General features: G+C 33.8%; 4 protein-coding genes across 6 annotated transcripts; 1 reads left to right on the top strand and 3 right to left on the bottom strand.

The window, feature by feature from the left end:
- Nucleotides 1–2,315: 2,315 nt before the first annotated feature.
- On the bottom strand, nt 2,316–4,553 carry LOC111810893 (uncharacterized). Its single transcript, XM_023697727.2, has 6 exons — nt 4,402–4,553; nt 4,210–4,285; nt 3,965–4,032; nt 3,696–3,838; nt 3,357–3,576; nt 2,316–2,627 (listed from the first exon to the last, which is right to left on the bottom strand). Exons 1-6 carry the CDS (start codon nt 4,402–4,404, stop codon nt 2,451–2,453), a joined length of 687 nt encoding a protein of 228 aa, XP_023553495.2. The 5' UTR covers nt 4,405–4,553; the 3' UTR covers nt 2,316–2,450.
- A 974-nt stretch (nt 4,554–5,527) lies between these two features.
- Nucleotides 5,528–8,415, top strand: LOC111807265 (two-component response regulator EHD1). 2 transcript variants are annotated; one of them, XM_087123472.1, is made up of 5 exons: nt 5,528–5,662; nt 6,073–6,216; nt 6,311–6,760; nt 6,854–6,930; nt 7,480–8,415. In XM_087123472.1, the coding sequence occupies exons 1-5, from the start codon at nt 5,548–5,550 to the stop codon at nt 8,146–8,148; spliced, it is 1,455 nt and encodes a 484-aa protein (XP_086979598.1). In that variant the 5' UTR covers nt 5,528–5,547; the 3' UTR covers nt 8,149–8,415. The 2 variants fall into 2 exon arrangements, with proteins under 2 accessions (XP_086979598.1, XP_023548689.2); XM_023692921.2 differs by lacking the exon at nt 5,528–5,662 and having other exon boundaries at nt 6,062–6,216; nt 6,295–6,760.
- A 457-nt stretch (nt 8,416–8,872) lies between these two features.
- On the bottom strand, nt 8,873–13,332 carry LOC111785038 (lipid phosphate phosphatase 2). The gene is made up of 8 exons (XM_023665545.2): nt 13,176–13,332; nt 12,113–12,340; nt 11,915–12,002; nt 11,705–11,814; nt 11,477–11,570; nt 10,499–10,687; nt 10,354–10,413; nt 8,873–9,346 (listed from the first exon to the last, which is right to left on the bottom strand). Exons 2-8 carry the CDS (start codon nt 12,326–12,328, stop codon nt 9,147–9,149), a joined length of 957 nt encoding a protein of 318 aa, XP_023521313.1. The 5' UTR covers nt 12,329–12,340; nt 13,176–13,332; the 3' UTR covers nt 8,873–9,146.
- Nucleotides 13,333–14,733: 1,401 nt separating this feature from the next.
- On the bottom strand, nt 14,734–17,465 carry LOC111789419 (lipid phosphate phosphatase 2). Of its 2 annotated transcripts, none has more exons than XM_023670199.2 (9): nt 17,181–17,465; nt 16,886–16,977; nt 16,578–16,787; nt 16,148–16,235; nt 15,856–15,965; nt 15,673–15,763; nt 15,408–15,596; nt 15,249–15,308; nt 14,734–15,016 (listed from the first exon to the last, which is right to left on the bottom strand). In XM_023670199.2, the coding sequence occupies exons 2-9, from the start codon at nt 16,946–16,948 to the stop codon at nt 14,844–14,846; spliced, it is 984 nt and encodes a 327-aa protein (XP_023525967.2). In that variant the 5' UTR covers nt 16,949–16,977; nt 17,181–17,465; the 3' UTR covers nt 14,734–14,843. The 2 variants fall into 2 exon arrangements, with proteins under 2 accessions (XP_023525967.2, XP_023525959.2); XM_023670191.2 differs by having other exon boundaries at nt 16,886–16,980.
- Between the last annotated feature and the right edge of the window lie 4,258 nt (nt 17,466–21,723).

Consider the following 21,723-nt stretch of genomic DNA (forward strand, 5'->3'; position numbering starts at 1 on the left):
GTCTGGGCCATCATTTTCCACGTCAGATACTCATAATCGTTTTGCTGCGTCCAGCCGTGCATCCACGTGGATTTTTTAATTTTTCTCTCAACCAAGATATTATCCAAGTATTTTTTAAATCACTAATATAACAAACTAAGCTGATTAATATTAATTTTAGCAATTTGGTCCTTATATTTTTTAAATATTAATTTTAGCCCATATACTTCAAAATTATTAAAATTTCATCTACCTTTTATCTGTCACAAGTTACTCGTACTTATGTTAATGGGAATTTGAATATAGTCGGATTAACATTTATTTATTTATTTATTTATATTATTTATTAAAAAAAAAAAACAAGTAAGAAGAGAGAGAGAGTAGAAAGATGGGTGTAAGGGATGCATAATACATAACAAAGTGCAAAAAATTAAAATTACAGGGACTAGAGACAATAATCATAGAGTGAAAGGACCATATGGAAATTAAATAAAGTATATACTAAAACAAAACAAAATTCAAAATTAAATTTAGTTTAATTAAATTAAAAGTTAATAATTCGGACCGCTGCACCTCAATTCCCCGCAATGCAACGACGTCGTCACTCTCCCGCCACGTCAGCACTAAGAAACTCAGGGGAGAGGAAGCTGCAGAGCTGCTAGATCACTTCTTTTTCTTTCTTTTCCGGTTCCCCGGCCATTCTCCGAACAGGACGACGAAGTTGGCGTCGGGGTGACGGCCGCCGCAGACGGTGGGTGGAGTGCGCATAGCGGCGGTGGAGGAGAATGCGGGGAATTGAGAGGGGTATATAAAGGGGAATTGTGTGTGTCGGGGAATGGGAAAAGCTCCACTAGCTCGGAAAACGAGGGGGTTCGGTCGTTGAATTTAATTTGGAAATGGTGGGGGGGGGGGGGGGAGGTTTCAATGGCGACATGGCATGTGACCTCTTTTCTTTATTGTTATGTCAATGGTGGTGGGGTAACACAATAGTGTGGGGAAATTTTTAATAGGATCCGTAATTTAAAGCATTTCTTTTGTTTAGGTACAAAAATATTTACTTTTATTGTAAAAACAACTGGGACAGGGTAAAGCAGTAAATTTTAGGGGAATTTTTTTTTTTATCTGGATTGGTAAAAGAAGTAATAAATAAATGATTTTGAAGGGGTGGGGTGGGATGTGGGATGTGGGAGCCACAAGAGACATAGAAGGTTGTGCATGGAAATTTGGACGACGACGACCGTTCAAAAGGTGGAATCAGGGGTTTGGTTTCTATCATATTAAACTTTTATATATTCCACTTATATCAATATAACAATATATATTTATATAATTTTGTGATTGATGTGACTCTACATGGAATGCCCTTGAAAGTCACAATTATATGTATTTTTCCCTTCAATTTTGTAACACTTTTATTATCCTCTTTTCAAATTTATAAATTTAAGTTTATAAACCAAATAATAGACATTTTTGATAAATTTTTATTTGTAAATTTACAATAGATCCCATTGTGTTCATAAGACACCCTCTTCACATTCAACATGTTGTCGAGGCTCTTTCATCAATGAGATGTATAATCTTCAAGTTCATCATTTTAGTACATCTGTTCATATTCTATGTAGGAAAAAGAGTTTTGACCCCTCACTAATTAAAAAAAAAGAAAAGAGAAAAGCAGACAAAGGAAGAAAAAATAAAAGGGTAAGTCTAATAATCACTCACTTTATGATAGATTTGTCATCCACATCGATCAATTAAAGGCGTCAAAATAAAAGCCCAAATTCCCATGGCTTTTAAAGTCAGCGTTTTTATGCAACTTTTCACTCGTATTAATTTGTCGCAAATTTGATGTAGAATATAATGAAAAAGCAACCCCTTTCACCATTTATGACAATAAATTAAGTGTTTTTTTTTCTTTATTTTCAATGAAAAATTAGAGGGAAAAAATACCATTAGAGACGTTGCTACCTCCAAACGTCACCAACACGTCATTTACACGTCACAAAAAAAAGAAACCGATTATAATTAATTAATTAATTAATTAATCCCATATTAGACAGGAAAAAGGTGGAGAATAGGAGGCGCGTGTAAAAAACGCAATTTTCGGGGGAGGGGCAAAAGTGGAAAGAAAGGAGGACAATCATTGGATACTCGAGACCCCATCAAAGGAAGAATGTGGAAAGTGGGGTGCGAAATTCCAAAAAGGGGAGACTGGATAAGTTCAGTGTATGGGGAGTGGCGCGTGAGATTCCAAATCGTTAAAAATGTTTAAAAAATTAATTTGGTATTAAACTACTTTTAAATAATGTCAAGTTTAAAACCAAATAAATTTACCAAAGGAACCTTCACAGACTTCCATAAGCGATTTGTTCATCATATGGTAAAAAGTATTAAAGTAGACCTTTCCAAGTCTCCCCCCATCCCCAAAACTGGTGATTTTAATTCACCAAATATACACTCAAAAGACACGTTACTCAACTCGGCCTAATGTTCACATCTATCATGTCATCGTCTTCCATGTCAAGGCCAGTTGGGGTATCGTCTGGGCCGACTTTATCCCCATCGAAAATGAAAACCAAACTCTTGGGATCGATTTTACGTTTCTCTGCGTACATTGCGTACATTTTGAAAAGACGCTCAAACTTGTCATCCTATAAAAACATTCAAATTCGAAACCACATTAGAGTATGTTTTGGAACACTCCCAGAAGTGTCATAATCATATACGGGGTAATGTATGCAATACATGAAGACAGAAAATAAGAAGATGAGAAGATGAGAAAAGGGCAAGAAAGACCCAACAGGGCATGGTGCATTATATTTTGTACTATGATCAGGGAGTTTATCCTAAAGTAATTCAATCAAATAACATCCGAAGTATCATCACCATTGGAGATCTATAGTACTTTCAGCATAATCTAAGTGTGGATGAATCATAGAAAGACCCATCATTGTTCTAAAACAAGCACATTCAAAATCGCAGAAACTGTACATAGAAACTAATGTAACAAAAGTAACATTCAGCATCTATGTTCAAATCTAATGATCACCATAAGACAATAGAGAAGTTATGGCCATCATAATGTGGAAGGGAAGTACAAGAAAATCAAATTGAAAGGTAAATGTGGCTAATAACTGTTGCTAAAAGAAAGTGTGAGATCCCACATTGGTTGGATGTGGATGAATCATAGCACGTTCTCTCTCTTATTTTTCAACTCAAACTCACAAAATTTATTCATTTCCCTACATACTATTCTAAACATGCTTACTAATGAAAGATTATAGGGCAAATAAATGGCATCTAGCACGTATAACAAAAACAGTGATTGTAAACAATGAGATATATTGACAGAAAGGGATGGTTGCACTATAAGAACATACCATGAAAAGGCGAAACTGTTTGAGCTCCTCTTTATCACTGTCTCGTACAGAAAGAACAATCTTTGCTCTCTCTTTAGAAGCAATTGGAATTTGGTCATCCAAAGCAGGCTCCAGGGGATCCTGGGGCGTGTTTCCAACATCCATTTTTGCAGATTCCTCCACTTCTCGCAACAAGTTTTTAGCAGATAGTGCAACTAAGGCCAACTCTAGCTTCTTTAACCTATCAATACAGGAAGAGACACATGACATAGCAGCTTACGCACATAAAGAATAAGAGTTCCGTTTTATTATATCAATGGATCAACCAAGCAATAGATGCATACCACTAAGTGTGAATACCTTAACTCCTTCAATGTGGAATCTTCCCCACACATATTCTTTGCATCAACTAACACCTTTGGTGGAGGAGGCAGCCAATCTTCCTCTTCATCTACAATTTCCACTTGTTTCTCTTTTGGGTTACCATCCACCAAACTCGTAACCTAAATATTGATTGAAAGGGAACGATCGTTTTAGGCTACCTTCACTAACAGTTTCAACGAACATTAATTTTAAGCATTGTGCAGACAGAAAATCTACTATTTCACTACATGAAGGGAATAATATACCGCCGGATTTAAAATCCTTGATCGCTTTGAAAAAGGTTCCGGAGACATGCACGCGTCTGAATCTTCGTCTAATGTTTTTAGTCCAAACAGGAGAAAAATAAAGCACAAAATCACCATCGATTTCCAAAATTGCAAGGACAAGGAAACTAAATTTCGACATTTCTTGCTCAAGCGAGAATTATAAATGATAGAAAATTTCCGACTTCCGTTAAATTCCAATATCATCCATGCTTGAGAACTATTACCATCGATACAATCAACGGAGCGAGGCTGAACACGGCTGTAATCGAACAAAGGCTCAAATTCTTCAGCATAATCCGCCTGAAATCAAGAACTCAAAGTAAGAAATGATAAGTGAGAGAGGAGGAGAAACCACGAGTAAAGATGATAAAGAAAAGCGTCCGTGGCCATGAAATTAAAGAGTGAAAGAGACTTGCCATTGTCAAAGGCCTCAAAATCTGAACTCTTCCGCTTCTTCTCCGATCAATATTCGTCGGATCCGGCGGGAAAAATTTAAACTCACCGTCCGTTTGAAGTCGAAGGGTTACCTAGCGAATAATGGGTCGGTTTGCATGTGTATCCAAATCGGTTTAGCGGGTACGGGTCGACCCTAATTATTTGCCCGATTGGTTGGGGCGACCGAACTTTCAAGTTTCGAATGTGATCCTCAAATCATTTTATTTTCGATTTTTAGTTTTTTATTAATATATTTACAAAACTTTTAAAATGTTTTTAAAATAAATCTAACTTTTAATTTCAATTTTGTTTTTTAAAACGAACTAATCTATTAAATATAAATTTTATTTTGAAATTTTCAATTCCTTTTGTCTAAACCCCTGTATTTTAATAAATATTAAATACAAAATTTAAAATTTCTAAAATCCACCTAAATTTAAAATTTTAAAGATTTATTAAACATTTGAAAAAAAAATTAGATTTAAAACTTTTAGCGACTCAAATTAGATTACAACAATTTTATTAAATTAAAAAGTCATCGATCAAATTATATATTATAAATGACACAAGAAAACAAGACGTTGTTATTGATACGATTGTTCTCTAGCAACTACAAATATAGTTTATATTGAATCGAAGTTACGTTGAAATAGATTAAATAAAAATATAATATTCGACATTTTTTATAATAATTGATAATTTATGTTTAGATAAACTCCAAAAGACTTGTTTAGTGGTACGCGACGCTTCAAAACTTATATTTAAATTAAAAAAATAATTAATTATGGTTTTTTTTTTTTTTTAAGATAAGATTTTTGTCCACCCCAAATTCCCATAATGGTAATTTTTTACCAAAGTTTTAAAATAAAAATTGCAATGAAATGAATCAAAGTTTGAATGCAATTAAAATATGGAAATGGAGGTCAAAGTTTGTTTCATGGATTAAATGAATGATTTTGCAAAAGCTTTCCATTTTAAGATAATAATTAATTTCAATTAAATTAATTAATCTCCCATATTATATATATATATATATATATATATATATATATATATATCCACACATAAAGTATTAAACCCTTGGGACTGTGAATTTGTGAAAAAAAAATAAAAATAAAAATAAAAATATGGGGAGCAAAGGCATTCCAAGTTTTGCCAAAGGGATTCATGTTCTTGTGGTGGATCATGACAAGCACTCTCTCCAATCCATTGCTTCAATGCTTCAAAATTTCTCATACAAAGGTATTTTCTTTATTGTTTTTCCGTTTTTTTTAAATATATATTTTAATTCCCGATCAAAATTTAAAAAGAATTATGTTTTTCGTTATCCTTTTGATTATTTCTAATATAAATTCAATCAGATGTTCGTTATGTTGAAGATTATTAAGAGAGAGTCCCACATTGATTAATTTAGTAGAAGATTATAAATTTATAAGTGAGAAATATTATCTCCATTGGTATGAGGCATTTTTGATAAGCCCAAAGTAAAGCTAAGAGAACTTCCACTCAAAATGGACAATATCATACGATTGTAGAGTATATATATATAAGAGAGATCTAACATGCATGCATGATGAAAGGAAAATATTTGTATAATCTAAAAAATATTTATTAAAAAGAAGAAAAAATCGGCTAACCTTTGTTCTTCCCAGTTACGACCACTGAAGAAGCAGATGCAGCTTTAACGATGATTATAGAGGAGAAACATGAGCCGTTCAACCTTGTAATGGCCAATGCCACTGAATCAAATATGAATGCGCTCTCGATTCTGAATCAAACTGGCATTCCGATCATCTGTAAGATTTCAGAATTCCTATGTTTTTTCTTCCTGGATCTTTCTTTTCAAAGCTATGTCTTCAATGATCGTTCTGAAGCTTGCGATTCGAGCAGTGATGTCGCCGGAGAGGGATATGAAGACGTCTGGTAGAGCTATAGCTGAATGGGGCTATCACTTCCTCGAAAAACCGATTTCAATGGAGGATATCGAGCTTGTTTGGCAAATCGTATACAGGAAAATCAGAAACCCTAGGGCGAGGAATTTGGGAGAAAATACGAATCAAGCGAAGAAATCTCACATTGGCGGAATGTTTGGAAGAGTTTCGAACGTTGCAGGAGGAGTAGAGTGGAATCCGATTGAAGAAGAAGAAGAAGAAAAGGAAAAATGTGGAGACAGAGAAGCGAGATTGAAGCCTTCAGCGACTGTGTTTGATTACCTGGAAACGATGAATGTGGAAGAGAAGACGAACAGAAATGATCGCACACACAAGAGGTCGCGGATTGTTTGGAGCTCGAAATTGCATCGGAAGTTTACAGAAGCTTTGAGCAAACTTGGAAATAGAAGTAAATTGCTCGTTCTGTTCATGTTCATCCTGTTTTTGCTGTGAGTTTGATTAAATTGTTCACCGATTTGTTTGATGATTTTTGTGTTCACAGAATCGAGCCCTAAAATTATCCTGAAGATGATGAATGAGCCATCCTTAACGCTTCGCCAAGTCGCAAGTCACCTCCAGGTTCCCTCTAAAATTCATTCTCTCTCTCTGTATGGGAATTAAAGTTCATTACTATTATTATTGATATTGGCCTATTCATGTTTTATTGGCCAAGTATATGATTTTGGTACTAAAGTATATGCTAAAGTACAGTAGTATAACCGATCCATATCAAAACGAGAATAGTTCAACGATAATTAGCATTTAGTTCTTTCTTGTGGGCTTTTGAGGAGTGACAGCATAGGAGGCGCCATGTGGTTCCACATGCAAAAAAAGACCAAAATTGGATTGGAAGGTTCAATGATTTAGAATCGACGCAAGTCATTATCTCCACAAAATGTTCTTAAAGTCACATCGAACAGGGAAACACGGTCGATCACGTAGTTAACCAATATTTACAAAGGGAATAAAACAAAGAGGGTCACTCCTTTTAGAAACATGTCGTGAGAGGTTTAACAGCAAATGTTCAAGTGTTCATATTGAAAAACTATCATATTTTATCTTGCATTTCATTTTAGCAATAAATTTCCCTTTTTGAGTTCTATCACTAACTTTGCTTCTGATTTTCAGAAATTCAAATCTCAAGTGAAGCATTTAAACAAGATGACAGAAAGTGATGCATGCACTTCACTTGGCACAAACCAAGTTCAAGAGTTACCAACAAAGCGCAATAGCATGACAAACATATTAGGCCAACCAAGTTACAGCTCAAACATTACAGGCAACCAGCTGATACAACTACAGGTCCCGAGCTGCTTGAATGCTCATAGACTGCCTTCTCGAGATGTTTTTAATTGTCATCTCAGGATGATGAACCAGCAAAACTCATGTTCATATAAAAGTAGTTATGGAGGATTTGAAGGGACAAACCTCGTCGTCGACGACAACAACCGTATCTTCACAGACGAGCTTTACATGAACGAAAGTTTATCTCATTCCAACTTCCAATACTTTGGTGGGGATCGTGAAGATTGCCCCTTCCTTTCAGCTGATAATCACTACCCACATGCAGTTCAAGAGTTGGAATTTTCTCAGAACATGGCGGGCTGTTATGATGTTGACAATATCAGGTCGGGAGCGCATTCGGTGATTGCAGGGTCTTTGAGTCAGAATGTTGCACTGAAGGAACTTGATGATTTGCTGAACAATACCGAAGAAGATCCAATGGTGTATTGCTGTTATGATGGTAAGATGAACTCGTTTGACATTGATCAATACTCAGAATGGCTAAATGCATGACTACTACTTGAAATGGGATGAAAATACATACATACATACATACACACATACACACATTCTAAATTTTGAACCAAACACTGATCTGCAACATTAGAATTGGAGGCTATCATCATGGCTTTGAAACTTGTCTTTGCCACCAATGTTGAGCGTTTTAGCTTCTTAGTTCAAAAAAGTTATGAGGTTTTTGTGCTTGCAAGCAACAACCATAAAGGGAAATGAGTTTGCAGATTCATTTAAAGTAAATAAGACATCAGCTGATTCATATCATTTTCAGACCACAACATTCCATGTTTCAGTTTAAAATGCTATTCCATGCAGGTTTCAACCTTCATACAATCAAATCAAATTTGCTCCTTCCCGTTTCTTCTTCCACCTCGTATTTACATTCCCGAAATTTTTATAAGTGAATCAATCTAGAATCTCATTTTAAAATTATTTAAGCATAATTTTCACGTGCAAAAATCTAATAATAAAAAATTTTCATTGGCTTATCTTACTATTTTTTAAAAAAGTACATGATAATTTTCTTAATAGAATCAAACAAAAGTAGTTACAATCCACAATTAATTTATTAATGAAAGTTGGTTTTAATATATACAATCCCACAAATATTTGTCTTTGTATTTATGTTTCACCTATCCATGTCAGGGGTAATAGGGGTAAATAGGTAAATCCACTCTGGTCAATGTCAAACCACGACTCAAGACATGCAAATCCTCACAGATAAGAACAAGACGGGAAATGAATTAAATTCTGTTCCATCCTAATCAGTATGCAAAATTGGGATCAAAATAATAATTTCACAACTCCAAACCAAAAAACTCAAATAAGCAGTCATCAAAAGCAGAGGGAAATGAAGACAAAGAATCAAAGAATATAAATAACAAAAGTGATAATCTTCATTTCAAGCCCATCTAGGAGTATTTTGTTTCAGAAGACTATCACATCCTCCCTACCTATGTACCCAATCTGATCGTAACAAGGGGCGATGCTCGAGGTCAGATTCTTGTTCCACTCTCTAATCTGTTCAGCATGGGGCTAGAGTCCTGTGTGTCGAATCTCATCGGATGCTGAGGTTGAATGTAGACACTCTCCATTTCTAATTGCTGCATGTTAATATTATTGGCATTCGGAGACAACGCTTGAACTTCGTTGCGAGACTCTGCTAACATCTGAAAGTATGCATGAGGTCCCCAACCTGAAAATAAAAGGCGCAAAATTACAAAAGAGTTAGTTCAAGAACGAAATCAATGCTCAAGAATCAGATTTGGAAAGACATTAATGCTCAAGGACTGCTCTTATAGCAATTGCATACAAGAATTAGAAAGACAATTACAGTTGTTGACTACAGATAGGATATTGTTACAAGTTTTGAACCGGCTGAACAGAAAATGAAAAAATTCTAACGAAGGCAGTAGGAAAAGCTTGGGATCCATCATAACAAGCTGCAGATTACAGAATTCCATGAATATATGGATCGGATGGTTACATCATCTTATAATGCACTGCAACAACCAATGTTGGTCAACGGAAATCATCTATGGAATCACTAAAGCCATAATTGACTACAATACAATGGGTAGTTCAGAGCAGCAACTTTTTTTTTTTTTTTTTTCATACATTGGAAAAGTAAAACTAGCTGCAAGCGATAAAAGAAGAAAGTAGACAAATCCTATCTTTTCTATACGCGCACATCTATACAGATCATTTGCCATAATATTCATTTATCTAAACAATATATCTTACAGCCACTTCTTCCGGTCAACAACATTAAAAATCAACAATCTAAGCTTGCTTTAAAATTAGGACTAGGGCAAATAAAATCTGTGATAATTAATGAGGTCCAGATCCGACAACTCAATAATCCAGATTAACATCCCAGTTAAATTTATAATTTTATAATGCTACCTCATGTTGCACGAGGAAGATTTAGTCCAAAGATTATGTTATCACCCAACCAATCAATGTTTCTGTTAACAGGGTTATAAAGTTATAAAACAGAGAATAAAAAATAACTACTTTGAACCATGCGAGAAGGGTCTCAATGCACGGTCAAAGAATCAAGAGTAGGACTAACATGGAACAAATGTTAAAAAGTCGATTATTGGGAAAAAGAAATGATAAATTTATCATGGACAAATTATTGCTTCATTGAATGTAAAAGTAGAGCTACTATCATAGCATTAACAATATTGTGGACCATACCATCAATGAGATAAGGCGCTGGAAAGAATTGCAGATAACAGAATGAAGCAAGTGTCAGTCCTGCAAAGAAGTTTCAGATAAGAAAAAAGCAAAGGGAGCGTGTATGAAAGTCAGAGCAAATGAATAAAGATTTGGAGTAACTAACCGAGAAGGCCCCCAGCAAAAACATCTTGCCAGTGATGCCAATAGTCATCGACTCGAGAGACACCAACAAGAGCTGCAATAAGCAGGGGTAGGAAGACAATACAAAGTTTTGCAACGTGGCCCCTTTGGTCAAATGCCCTTATTTTCCCAGACAAATACAAAGCAAGAAATCCAAGGCCAGCAAAAGACCCTGCATATCGATAGCTTTCTACGTTAATAAGCATAAATAAACACAAGTGAGAGAAAATAAACTGAAAAGAAGAAAAAAGACAAAGGTGACGCGTTTGTCACAAATAAGCTATGTATGCATTAATCCACAACATGAATTACTACTTATGGTGAAAAAAATCAAAGCCTTAGTAGGTCTAGCTTGGATATCCATAACCTTTTTCAATGGCTCAACTTTGGACCTTTAAAAAAAGATGCAAAGTTAAGTGTTCTCAGTTCAAAGAATTTTCAGGCTTCAAGTACAATGGGAAAGGAGTGATAAGACTCTGTAGATTAGGCCAACATTGTCAATCTGCGACTGGATAGTCTGGATTGGTAATTTTAAAAAGATAAAAGTACACTTCTATTCAATCATCTACCAAAATATGGGATCTGAATAAGACGCTCGTAACACTGAGTGTAACAAAGGAAATGTGTCTAATTCCATAAAACTGAAATTACAGGTGCTGAAGAAGCAAAGCTGATACAAAATAGTAAGAAACTTCCTTTGTCCCTGGGAATTGGCACACTAATAATTTTCATTTCTTCAGATATTGGTTGCCAGGAGAAAATATAACAGACATAAATGGTTGCTATTTAGTTTTCTCAGCAACATGCTGAACATCATTGCCCTTGTGAATGATAATTAAAAACAAGGAAAGCATGTTGCACTTGCAATTGTTTTAGTAAAGAAATAATGACAAAAAAATGGTAAAAATAGACACTCACAGACAGTCATAAAACATAATTCAGAAGTATGCGTCTATCTTACAGGAAGTATGCCCACTCGGGAAACTTTTATATCCTTCTTTAATAACATTCTTATCTCCTGTACATAAAACACCTGTTGTGTTTCGATCAAACACCTGCACATATCAAGCACCAATCTTATAATGAGTGCCAATGTTAAGAAAAAAGGATAGGGGAATAGGAACATGAAAGACGTTTCCATGTGCACAAATATGAAAACTAGGGGAGAATACAAAAATGAAAAACAAACCCCTTTGCCATCAGGGAAACAGCGCCAGTAGAAGTCTGGACGTGGCCGACCAACAGCATCCTTAATAGCATCAGTCATTACTCCAGTTATTAAAACAGCAAACAGAAGTCCTGAACAAGCATGAGCAATCGTTAAATGTTATGCTTGGCAAGGTTGTCCAGAACTACAAGGTTTTCCAATGATTATAAATGAGAGAGGAAGAAGAGATACCCAATATGGCATGGTGGAGATCATATACATCCTTTCTAATGAAATAGTAGATAAGAAATACGATAACAGGTATCAATATCGCAATTATCTGTAACAGGAAAAACAAAATTTTATTTTTTTTACTTTCACAATAATGTCAGGAAAATAAATGGCCATAGAATTCACTATAATACTAGTAAAGACAGTTTCAAAACATACTGGAACTGCCCAAATGGGAACGGTATTATCTTGCAGTGGGTGTTTGAGGTCTGTCATCATCTCCTGTCCAACAAAGCGATGAAATGGTTCGATAACATTTAACACAACCTCTATCACCACAAGAAGCAAAAGGATTAACCAATCATGCATATGGATTCTTGCTAAACGAGCTCCATGAGACCTCACAGTATGTGTACCCAACTGAATTTCTGGCATTTTGTCCGTGAACTGATAACATAAGAAAATGAAAATAATTGGATTGGTAAAGAAAACATATTGTGTAATTTAAGCACTATCACGTAAGAAATTGAATTAGTGCACAGTACATGGGGCTTCTCACGTACACAAAAATAAACTGTATAAAAATAAAGCAAGAAAAGTATGATCAGAATCAGTCATAACCATGAAATTTATCATGAAATTCATATTACACAAGGAATTTTCCAAGAGAAAAGCCGCAAATGATGTAAAAATGACAAAGATCAAGCAAGACGAAAAAGGAACTTCTACATTAGAACCCTAGTAGACTATTCATGCCAAATAGAACGAGAATAACCAGCATGCATAACAGTGAGATTACAGCAAAAAGTAAATGTGTGCTTCATGTAACGAAAACGTGTCACAGTTCTTCCAACGGAAATTCGTTTAGCAAGCTTAAACGTAGAGAACGAGTTGAACGTACAGTCCAAGGAGCATTCAAACTCACCAAACCTACCTAACTCATCTCAACTCTAGAGCTGCTATCAGGCTCAAAACACACCGAAAAAAGCCTCAAACAACCGCAGAATAGTAAAAGAGAAAAGCATTCAAAGAAATGTCTAAGAAGATGCAAGAAACAAGAAACACAATACTGAAGTTAGTAAGTAATTCAGCAAATCAACTTATTCAGAAAGATTTGTCCACATTTCATTTCATCTCATCTCATCGAAGAAAAAGAAGCACGTCTTGCAGCGATGAAGTGAAAGAGCGAACCCGCAGAGTGATTAGAGAAAGGCAACACAGAACAGAAAAAGAAAAACGCCATAAACAGAGAAGCAAGAATGGTAGAGAGCAGAGAAATTACCAGTAGATTCCAGTTTGAAGAAGAAGAAGAAGGAAGAGAAAAGGTAGGTATGGAGAGAGTTGATAAACCAAATCCCTTAACGAAATTTGAATAGAAAAGCGCGTGGCGGTAAAGAGGAGTGGGAACTCCGAAGCTGCCAAATCCAAACCCCAACTGCTCTTATAATTAATTAAATCATTTTCCCTAATAAACCCTCAATTAAATCATTTCATTTAATGCCTTTTTCTATTTTATTCAACTATTTAGTAGATAACCTAAGCTCGTACCGGGTTTAAATCTACGGAAAAAGAGTTCCTTTCAACGCTAAACGGACTTAATTCTATTAAAAAATAGCTCTGTTTTCGAACATATTTATCCATTCATAATATAGTTTTATTAAAAATGTTATAAATATTTTTTAATAATAAAGTAAAAATGGGATATTCCTGCTATTACTATAAAATCAAATAAATTATAATTTGAAATTAATTCCATAAATAATTATCCTGAAATGTGTTATGTTCCCATTTGTGTTATTGGTTTTAATTATAATTTTCTATTTAAAAAAAGAAAAGAAAAAGATAGAAATGTTTACTTTATTGTACTAACTAAGAAATGGAAATGGAAGGGACATTAAATAATAATAATAATAATAACAATAATATATTATTTTCCTTTTTGTAGCTCCACTAAACAAATATCAAGCTTAAAAAAATATATTAAATGTAAAAGCTAAAATAAATTTTATATTATTTAAAAAAAAAAAAAGTAGAGGAGGAAAGTAGGTGGAATATGAAATTTTAATTTATTTTTTATTTTCTTAAAAGGTTGGGGATCAGACTGGCTGTTGCAGTAATAGTAAAGGTGCAACAGAATTCCTTTTTCAGTATTGTTTTTTAAAATTAAACTTTTAACTAAATTATTTTTTAGTTTCTTAATTTTCAAATTTGTTTCATTTATAAATTTAACATAAAATTCAAATTTAAAGATTTTTTTTTAATTTGTCCGTATACTTTCATAGTTTATCGAATAAACTTGTAATTTAATGTCATCCCAAATTTATATAACATTATAAATAACAAATAATGGTTTAAGATATACTTTTAACATGTTTTTTTTTTTTATGAAATGGTTTAAAGGGAAAGTGACTTTTACGTTCTTTATTTACTTGTCAAGAAAATATACTTAAAATGTTCATTTTCTCGAAAAGATGAAAAATATATATATATAACGTGATCTAACTGTTCTTCCTCTTAATATTTTGATTCTTAATTTGAAACTTTATAATCCACTAAATGTTAGGTTACTCCCGCATCTTCACAGACATGTCTATTTCACCGAGGCTCTCTCCGAGACAGTGCCCAGGTCGTTACACCTTTCGTGCGGGTCAGAACTTACCCGACAAGAAATTTTGCTATCTTAGGACCGTTATAGTTACGGCCGCCGTTCACCGGGGCTTCGGCCGCTGGCTCCCCTGTCATCAGGTCACCAACTTTCTTGACCTTTCGGTACTGGGCAGGCGTCAGCCCCCATACATGATCTTACGACTTTGCGGAGAGTAAATTCATCTATGAAAGGGTAAGAATGAAAAGCTGGTAAAATAAGAAGGCTAAATTGCATATTTTTAAATACAAGGGACTATATTACGGAAAAGAAAAGATACACAAAGAGAAGAAGAAAGAAACAGGGTCATTGGGCAGCCCCCATTTCCATTTGATGGTAGGTTTGGTTATGGAAAGGTCTTGGCTGTCCCCCTGGCGCATCAACAATCACCACAGATTGAGCTGCTGCTGCTGCTGCTGCATTATCCCTGCTGCTATAGAACTCCTCCTGTGCTATGAAGTAAGCATATGGACCCCATCCTACAACCACACACAATCCTTTAGGCCACAATAAACACTACAAACTAAGCTTAGATCGATACTTAAAAAAGTGCGTTTGACGTTGCGTTCAAGAACGTTGGAAACATTTTAACTACGTTTTCAAAATCTTCACTTTTGGACCATAAACGTAATGCATGTATTTCGGGTCTACTTGGAATGACTTTTTAAGTACTTAAAAAAATGTTTCTAAAACACTTCCGTTTATCATTACCTTTGTCGTTACTCGGAGGAGGGAAGAATTGAAGGTAGCAAAATGCAGAAACGACCCATCCTGTCAAAACAAACGATCATTAAAATTCACAAAAGACATGAGAAATCTAAAAACTAATCACTGTGAATCAGTTGATGATTGTAATGTTTTAGCAGAAACCTATAATGGCTCCAGCAAACACATCTTGCCAATGGTGCCAATAATCATTCACTCGAGAAACTCCCACAAGTGCAGCACCAAGCAAAGGGAGAAATACAAGGCATAGTTTTGCAACATGTCCTTTCCCGTCAAATGCTTGGATTTTTCCAGATATGTACAGTGCAAGAAATCCCAACCCTGCAAAGGACCCTACAAAACAAAAAACATGTCACTAACACTAACACCAACATATCCTTCAAGCACACATTACAAATCATTTGCTTACAAGAAGTATGGCCACTCGGGAAACTCTTGTGTCCTTCTCTTATTTCGCTCTCTTTCCCGTGACATATCACGTTTCCCGTTCGATCGTATGCCTGAATCGATAAGAAAAACGTCACGCTTTATAAAGATAGCTCTAACAATATATGTTTTGTTTCAATCTCTACAAAAATAACATGTTTTGTACCTCTATTCCATCGGGAAAACAACGCCAAAAGAAGTTTGGTCGAGGGCGACCAATGCCGTTTTTTATAGCATCCGTGATAATAGCAGTGATCAACACAGAAAACAAGAGGCCTATTTATAAGAACAAATGAACACGGATGGTTAGTAAAACATTAGTGAAATTTTGGACATATTTGGAATGACTTTCTAGGAGCTCCAAAAAGTGTTTTTAGCTAAGCACTTAGAAACTCATTCCAAACACGCCCGTAATTGCTTTTTATGGGTAACTTGTCTTAGTTGCATAAAGAAGGTACCTAAAATGGCGTGGTGAAAATCATAGACGTCCCTCCGTCGTATATAGACGATCAAGAATACGAAAATAGGCAATATCACAGCATACAACTGACAAACAAAAGGGAAACAAACAAACACTGTTAACTACACGGCTAAGATTGAACATATAATATGACTTATGAATGTAACAGAGCCTATTCTGTTTAAAACATAGACAAAATCTCGCTTTCTTGGCTGCAAAAGTTAAACAGATTGAATCAATACAATCAAAGACACCTCAGGTTGTGTCAAATTCCGAATTCCGCTTCTCAAGCGTTTCAAAAGTATTTTTAAGAACTTAAAAAGTCATTTCAAATCGAATTTTCCTCGAGAATATGAACATCTTATGAATATTATCAAAAAGTGGAAACAAACAAATAGAGGAGAAGAGAGAATAAAGGCTAAACTTACAGGTACAGACCAGACAGGTACTGTATTATCTTTGAAAGGAAACTTAAGATCTGTCAACATATCCTTTCCCACATAGCGATAAAATGGATGAACAGACACTAAAATCACTTCGATCACAACAAGTAGTAGCAGAATCAGCCAGTCATGTAAATGATTCTTAGCAACCCTGGCTCCATGGGATTTGATTGTATGTGCTGCAGCATCTGAGCCCTGAAAAACGCTCAAAAACAAAGAATCGAAGGCAAATTTCAACAAGTTTTCAAATAACAAAGTTATTCAACTTTACAGAATTATTTCAGAAAACGGACCTGAAATCTACTGGAGGAACTGCGGAAGGAAAAGAACGAAACGAAATTCCTCCACCACGCCATTGATTAACGAACAGATGTGCTTCTGAAATCTTCTAAAGAATCATCGCTTAGTTAGTGGCGGAATATATAAGATCTCAAAGATTCCACACGCTTTTCTGTTTTTTTCTTTTCGTTTAATTTTCTCCTTCGGGAAGAAAAAAAAAAACTCCAATCTCCAATGGAAATGAAAAGAAGTTGTCAAAATCAAATTCCAACCACTAAATGAAGAAAATGTTGGAAACTTCTTAATTACCTTATAGACAAAAATGAAAATGCCTCACAGTGACTCAATCCAATAGTGAAACAGAGAGGCTAGCAGTTGACGACGAACGGCGATTAACCGTCCAGCGATTCATCTCTTTATACGCCGAAATGGAGATTGGTTAAGAAGACGAAATTTCTTGGTGAATGCCAGTTTTTAATACAGACGACGAGTTTGAAATGTTCAACTCGTCGATTGGCGAGTCTCGTCGTTTGGGAGCTTTGACTGTTCTTCTACGCGCGTACTGGTAGTGATTTTAATGTCTCCCTACGCCGGCGGGTTCCGATCGCGCAGCTACGACGTTTATTAATGGGAATTTATTGTTTTTTTTTTGTTTGTTTTCAAATTTTTATACTAAAATATCACTTTAGTCCTTATTTTGAATTTTCTACATTTTTAATTATTTAATTTTTGCCTATAGTTTTAATAAATCTTAATTTTAGTCCTATACTTCTAATAAAATTTTAAATTTAGTCATTTAAATTAATTAACTAATAACAATTCAATAAAGACTAATTTTAACTGTTCATTAATTAAATATTTATATAATTCAATCGATTATTATATTCAAATTGTAAAAATCGCAATAAAAAAATAATGAATTATTATATTCAAATTTAGTTGAGTAAGATTTAAATTATTATTGATATTTTAAGTTTAGTAGATACGAATTAAATTATTAATTGTAATTTAACCTTACAATTATTTATAGTATATTAAATTCTTATAATGTTTCATTGAATGGGCTTGGAACATGTAGTTGTGGTGGAGGTTGGGCCTATTGACACTAATCAAACGGTTGGGTCAGTTAATAATGGGAACAGACTAATGAGAGTTAAACAGTTAGGTGTGTGTCCTAGCACATTCCCATGCAACATGGTCACATTTTTTACTCCTTGTCTCTAAGGATTGCTCTAATTAAACCACGTTTAATTTTGAAGTTTTTAAAAATTCCTATGAGTCACGGAAAAGAAAGGTGCACATATTTGATATAGGTAGTGACTTTCTTAGCTGTCATATCTTTAGAATATCGCACATAATTGGTACACGTAATGACTTTTAATTATGTTAAGTATTTGTTAGCTATCATATCTTTAGAATTTCTTTCATGTGGATGTGGTCTCGATTTATTCACGTACTCTTCTTTTACTCGGGTGTTAAATTATATTAAATATGTAACAACATAAACCCACCACTAGTTCTTTTTTGGCTTTTCACACTCTTATAAAAAATGTTTTATTATCCGCCCATCGATGTGGGATCTCACAATCCACCCCATTTCGAAACTGGCGTCTTTGCTGACACTCATTCCTCTTTCTAATCGATGTGGGATCTCAAAAAATATATCTGAAATGCTTCAAAAACGTTAATATTTAAGTTATAATTGAATAATTACGACAAAATACATGAATTATTTTGAGGATTGATAGGGTAAATGAAACAAGGAATTAAGATATATATTGGAAGATATTTTTCAAAGTGATGGATCATCCCTATCATCAAGTTGCCAACTTGGTGGGTCCATGTTAATTATCTTGTACAACAACGTCTAGTGATCAATAATTTTACCCTTTCAACTAATTCAATTTTTCATTTATTAAGATAAATACATTTACTCAATAATTAAAAAAAAAAAAAACCATTAAATCAATTCCTTAATTATTTTTTTAATAACGATTTTCTTCCTTTTTTTTTTTATTAATAAAAAACTCCATCAAACAAACTACTAGTTTTTAAACAAAATTTTTACCAAAATATAAAAATAAAATTTGAAAAGTAAAAAAAAAAAAAATATTTAAAGAAATAACAAAAAGTATTAATGTGAAATGATATTAAAGCTAATTTAAGGTGAAATGTCAGAATCTTAATTATTTTTTATTTGAATTTTTATAAACTGTCCTCTGTCTTGTCACATAATGTAATTAAAATTAGAGTTTTGTATAATCTCTATCATTTATGAGTTATTCAGGCAATTTCTCAATAATAGAATGGGTAATCATTTTGTTTTTAATTTAAATCTAGGCGAAATTAATTTTTAATCCTACCAATTAAATAACTATGGCCGATGAATAATGGAAAGATTCTAAATTGTAAGGCTAATAATGATAATATGTAATAGACTAAAGTGGACAATATTTATTAGCCCTGAGTTTGAATTGTTATATTTGTGGAAAGAGGTAGAAAGCAAGTGGGGAGACCGAAAGCAAAGCGGTTTGGTTAGGCGGTTTGACAAACTGTTTCTTAAAGTGCTTCCAAATGTAATATCCGCCCTTCAAATCTTTGCTCATTTTCCAATATCAACCCTCTCTTACTTTGATATTTGTGTTATTTTTTTTTTTTGGCTCAATGGCACGTAAACATAGATTCACACTTTACCTTAAAAGAATATTAATTTATAGCTATGATCATAAACTACGTAATATTTTATCTTTACGATTTCAATCAAGATTTGAAATTCGATTTTGCTACGTGATGATCTCGATATTCTCTCGTGATATAACTACGTCATCTACTTGTCTTGAATTACTTTTAAAACTGATAACCTCTCTTCATCAATTAGTTTTTTTTAAAAAAAAAACTAAATTATTATGGAGGTATTGATGTTTTATTTGGAGGGAAGTAAAAGGTGTCGTGTCAACAACACGTCATTAAGGGAAGGGTTGCTTCAAAGACCGAATAATGAGAAAGTCCATCTTATCCGATTACGTAACCATTAAAGGGAAAAAGGACAACACCTACACTACCCTGTCATACTCCACATGCTTCCCTATATACCTACACACGCAACTCAGTTCGGGCCGTTCGAGTTCATATCTCGAACGCCATCTTATTAAGTAGAAAAATTGATTAAAAAATAAGATATTTTCATATATATATATATAACAATATTAATAGGGACCAAATTTTGACCGTTATTATTAGAATGATGACCAAAGCTTATGCATTAATGTCTCCACCATCTCTTGAATGGAATGCATTTATTTTTATTTTTTTATTCTTTTTTAATTTATTTCTTTTTCTAAAATACTTTCTGAACGAATTTAGATGTCACAATTAATGGAAATAATAATAACCTCTTAATTCGCAGTGGGGTCCATTACAGAACTTTTCCAAATTTTGTGCAATTTAATTTACGGGACATTAGATGACGTAATTGGTAAATTTAAATATAACTTAAATGTATAAAATATAAATTACCCCCACCCCTAAAGTTATTGAGCTAATAATAATAATAAAAAATAATAGTATAAAGTTGAGATGCATGTAATATGGGGATTAAATTTGGAATTAAATTAATGGTAAATGAGAATATTCGAGAGAATTTAAGGCGGGATGCAGGTGACGTGGCAGCTTCCAGATTTAAAATTCTACGGTCTTACGTGGCGCGAGATCAGGTCAATGACATCAAAAAAAAGTATGTCCACTACAACCACCTGATTTCCCTCTGCATCAGAATCTCTATTTTTTACTGATTTTTTTTATTTTTCTTAAAATAAAAATAAAAAGGGTTTAATTAAGTAATTTCACATTGCCTTGGCAGTTGGCAAAACCTTGTCGCTTTACAGCACGGCATCTTCGAATCCCACGCGCTATGTCTGTATACGCGCTCATAATAGTAGCTTCGTCGAAGTAGGTGGCCAATGGGAAGACGCGTGGTTTGCAGCTTGGTTGCTGCATGTGGGTTTGTAATTCTATTTTTTTTTTTATCTTTTAAATGTTTTAATTTGAAGAAATCTCCGAATTCCGCCATCAGATTGCGGCCGAGACTGCGCTTGCCTCTCTATTTTGCCTGAAATAATAATAATAATAACAATAAATAAAATTTATTGGAATTTCTGAAAAGATATTTATATAATTAAATCCTAATTAATTGTTTAACCCATCTAAAAATACATAATTTGTTTTATACGTTGATTTATTTATTTTTGTTTTCACTTTCTTCGAAGTTCAAGATAAAATTGAAAAAATCCTTTAAATATTGACATTTTAACTCGAAGAATATTATTTCATTTTATCAATATTCTTTCCTAGATTGAGTTTGAATTTACTTTTGAAAAGTATTTTTAAATCAAAATATTTTAGAACTTAAAATTTTATATTTATTGTAAACGTGTATACTAAACCAACCTTATTATTGTTATTATTAATTATTTAAAACCATAGAAATATAACATTTTTGAATAAAAAAAATGAAAATATAATTACCATCTACGTATAATTATTATGCAAAATTCCATAAAAGGGAAAAATCCCAGAGAAAGTAATGAAACGACGACGTATTTAAAAGAGGTGAGAGGACAAAAAGAAAAAAATAAAAAGCAAAAATTCAGAAAATAAAATGATGATCCAGCAAACAGCTACAGCCCACACACCTTCCCATGCAACCCAACTGGAGCCAATCAGTGTGCTTAGCTGTCACCCCGAAATGGACCCGGTCCGGTTTATTTTGTCGCCCTTTTACCTTCATTTGATTTTTTTACCACCGTAAAACAATAGAACAAAAGAATAAAAAGTTGACCCTCCATTTATATGG

This window comes from Cucurbita pepo, chromosome 1 (assembly GCF_057944985.1).
Source record: "Cucurbita pepo subsp. pepo isolate OVF chromosome 1, ASM5794498v1, whole genome shotgun sequence".
NCBI classification, from domain to species: Eukaryota; Viridiplantae; Streptophyta; class Magnoliopsida; order Cucurbitales; family Cucurbitaceae; genus Cucurbita; species Cucurbita pepo.

Excerpts from the sequence above, each read along its gene's own strand:
- LOC111810893 (XM_023697727.2), bottom strand. Across the intron at positions 3,839-3,964 it reads CAAGGATTTTAAATCCGGCG|GTTACGAGTTTGGTGGATGG; the intron begins GTATATTATTCC and ends ATCAATATTTAG. Across the intron at positions 3,577-3,695 it reads TCCACATTGAAGGAGTTAAG|GTTAAAGAAGCTAGAGTTGG; the intron begins GTATTCACACTT and ends CTGTATTGATAG.
- LOC111785038 (XM_023665545.2), bottom strand. The coding sequence starts at position 12,328 with ATGCCAGAAATTCAGTTGGGTACACATACTGTGAGGTCTCATGGAGCT. Across the intron at positions 10,688-11,476 it reads CCCGAGTGGGCATACTTCCT|GGTCTTTTGCTGGCCTTGGA; the intron begins GTAAGATAGACG and ends ATCGATATGCAG. Across the intron at positions 9,347-10,353 it reads AGCGCCTTATCTCATTGATG|GTTGGGGACCTCATGCATAC; the intron begins GTATGGTCCACA and ends TTTTATTTTCAG.
- LOC111807265 (XM_087123472.1), top strand. The coding sequence starts at position 5,548 with ATGGGGAGCAAAGGCATTCCAAGTTTTGCCAAAGGGATTCATGTTCTT. Across the intron at positions 6,217-6,310 it reads AACTGGCATTCCGATCATCT|TGATGTCGCCGGAGAGGGAT; the intron begins GTAAGATTTCAG and ends CGATTCGAGCAG. Across the intron at positions 6,761-6,853 it reads GAGCAAACTTGGAAATAGAA|AATCGAGCCCTAAAATTATC; the intron begins GTAAATTGCTCG and ends TTGTGTTCACAG.
- LOC111789419 (XM_023670199.2), bottom strand. The coding sequence starts at position 16,948 with ATGGCGTGGTGGAGGAATTTCGTTTCGTTCTTTTCCTTCCGCAGTTCC. Across the intron at positions 15,966-16,147 it reads TTTTCACCACGCCATTTTAG|GCCTCTTGTTTTCTGTGTTG; the intron begins GTACCTTCTTTA and ends TCTTATAAATAG. Across the intron at positions 15,597-15,672 it reads CCCGAGTGGCCATACTTCTT|GGTCCTTTGCAGGGTTGGGA; the intron begins GTAAGCAAATGA and ends TTTGTTTTGTAG.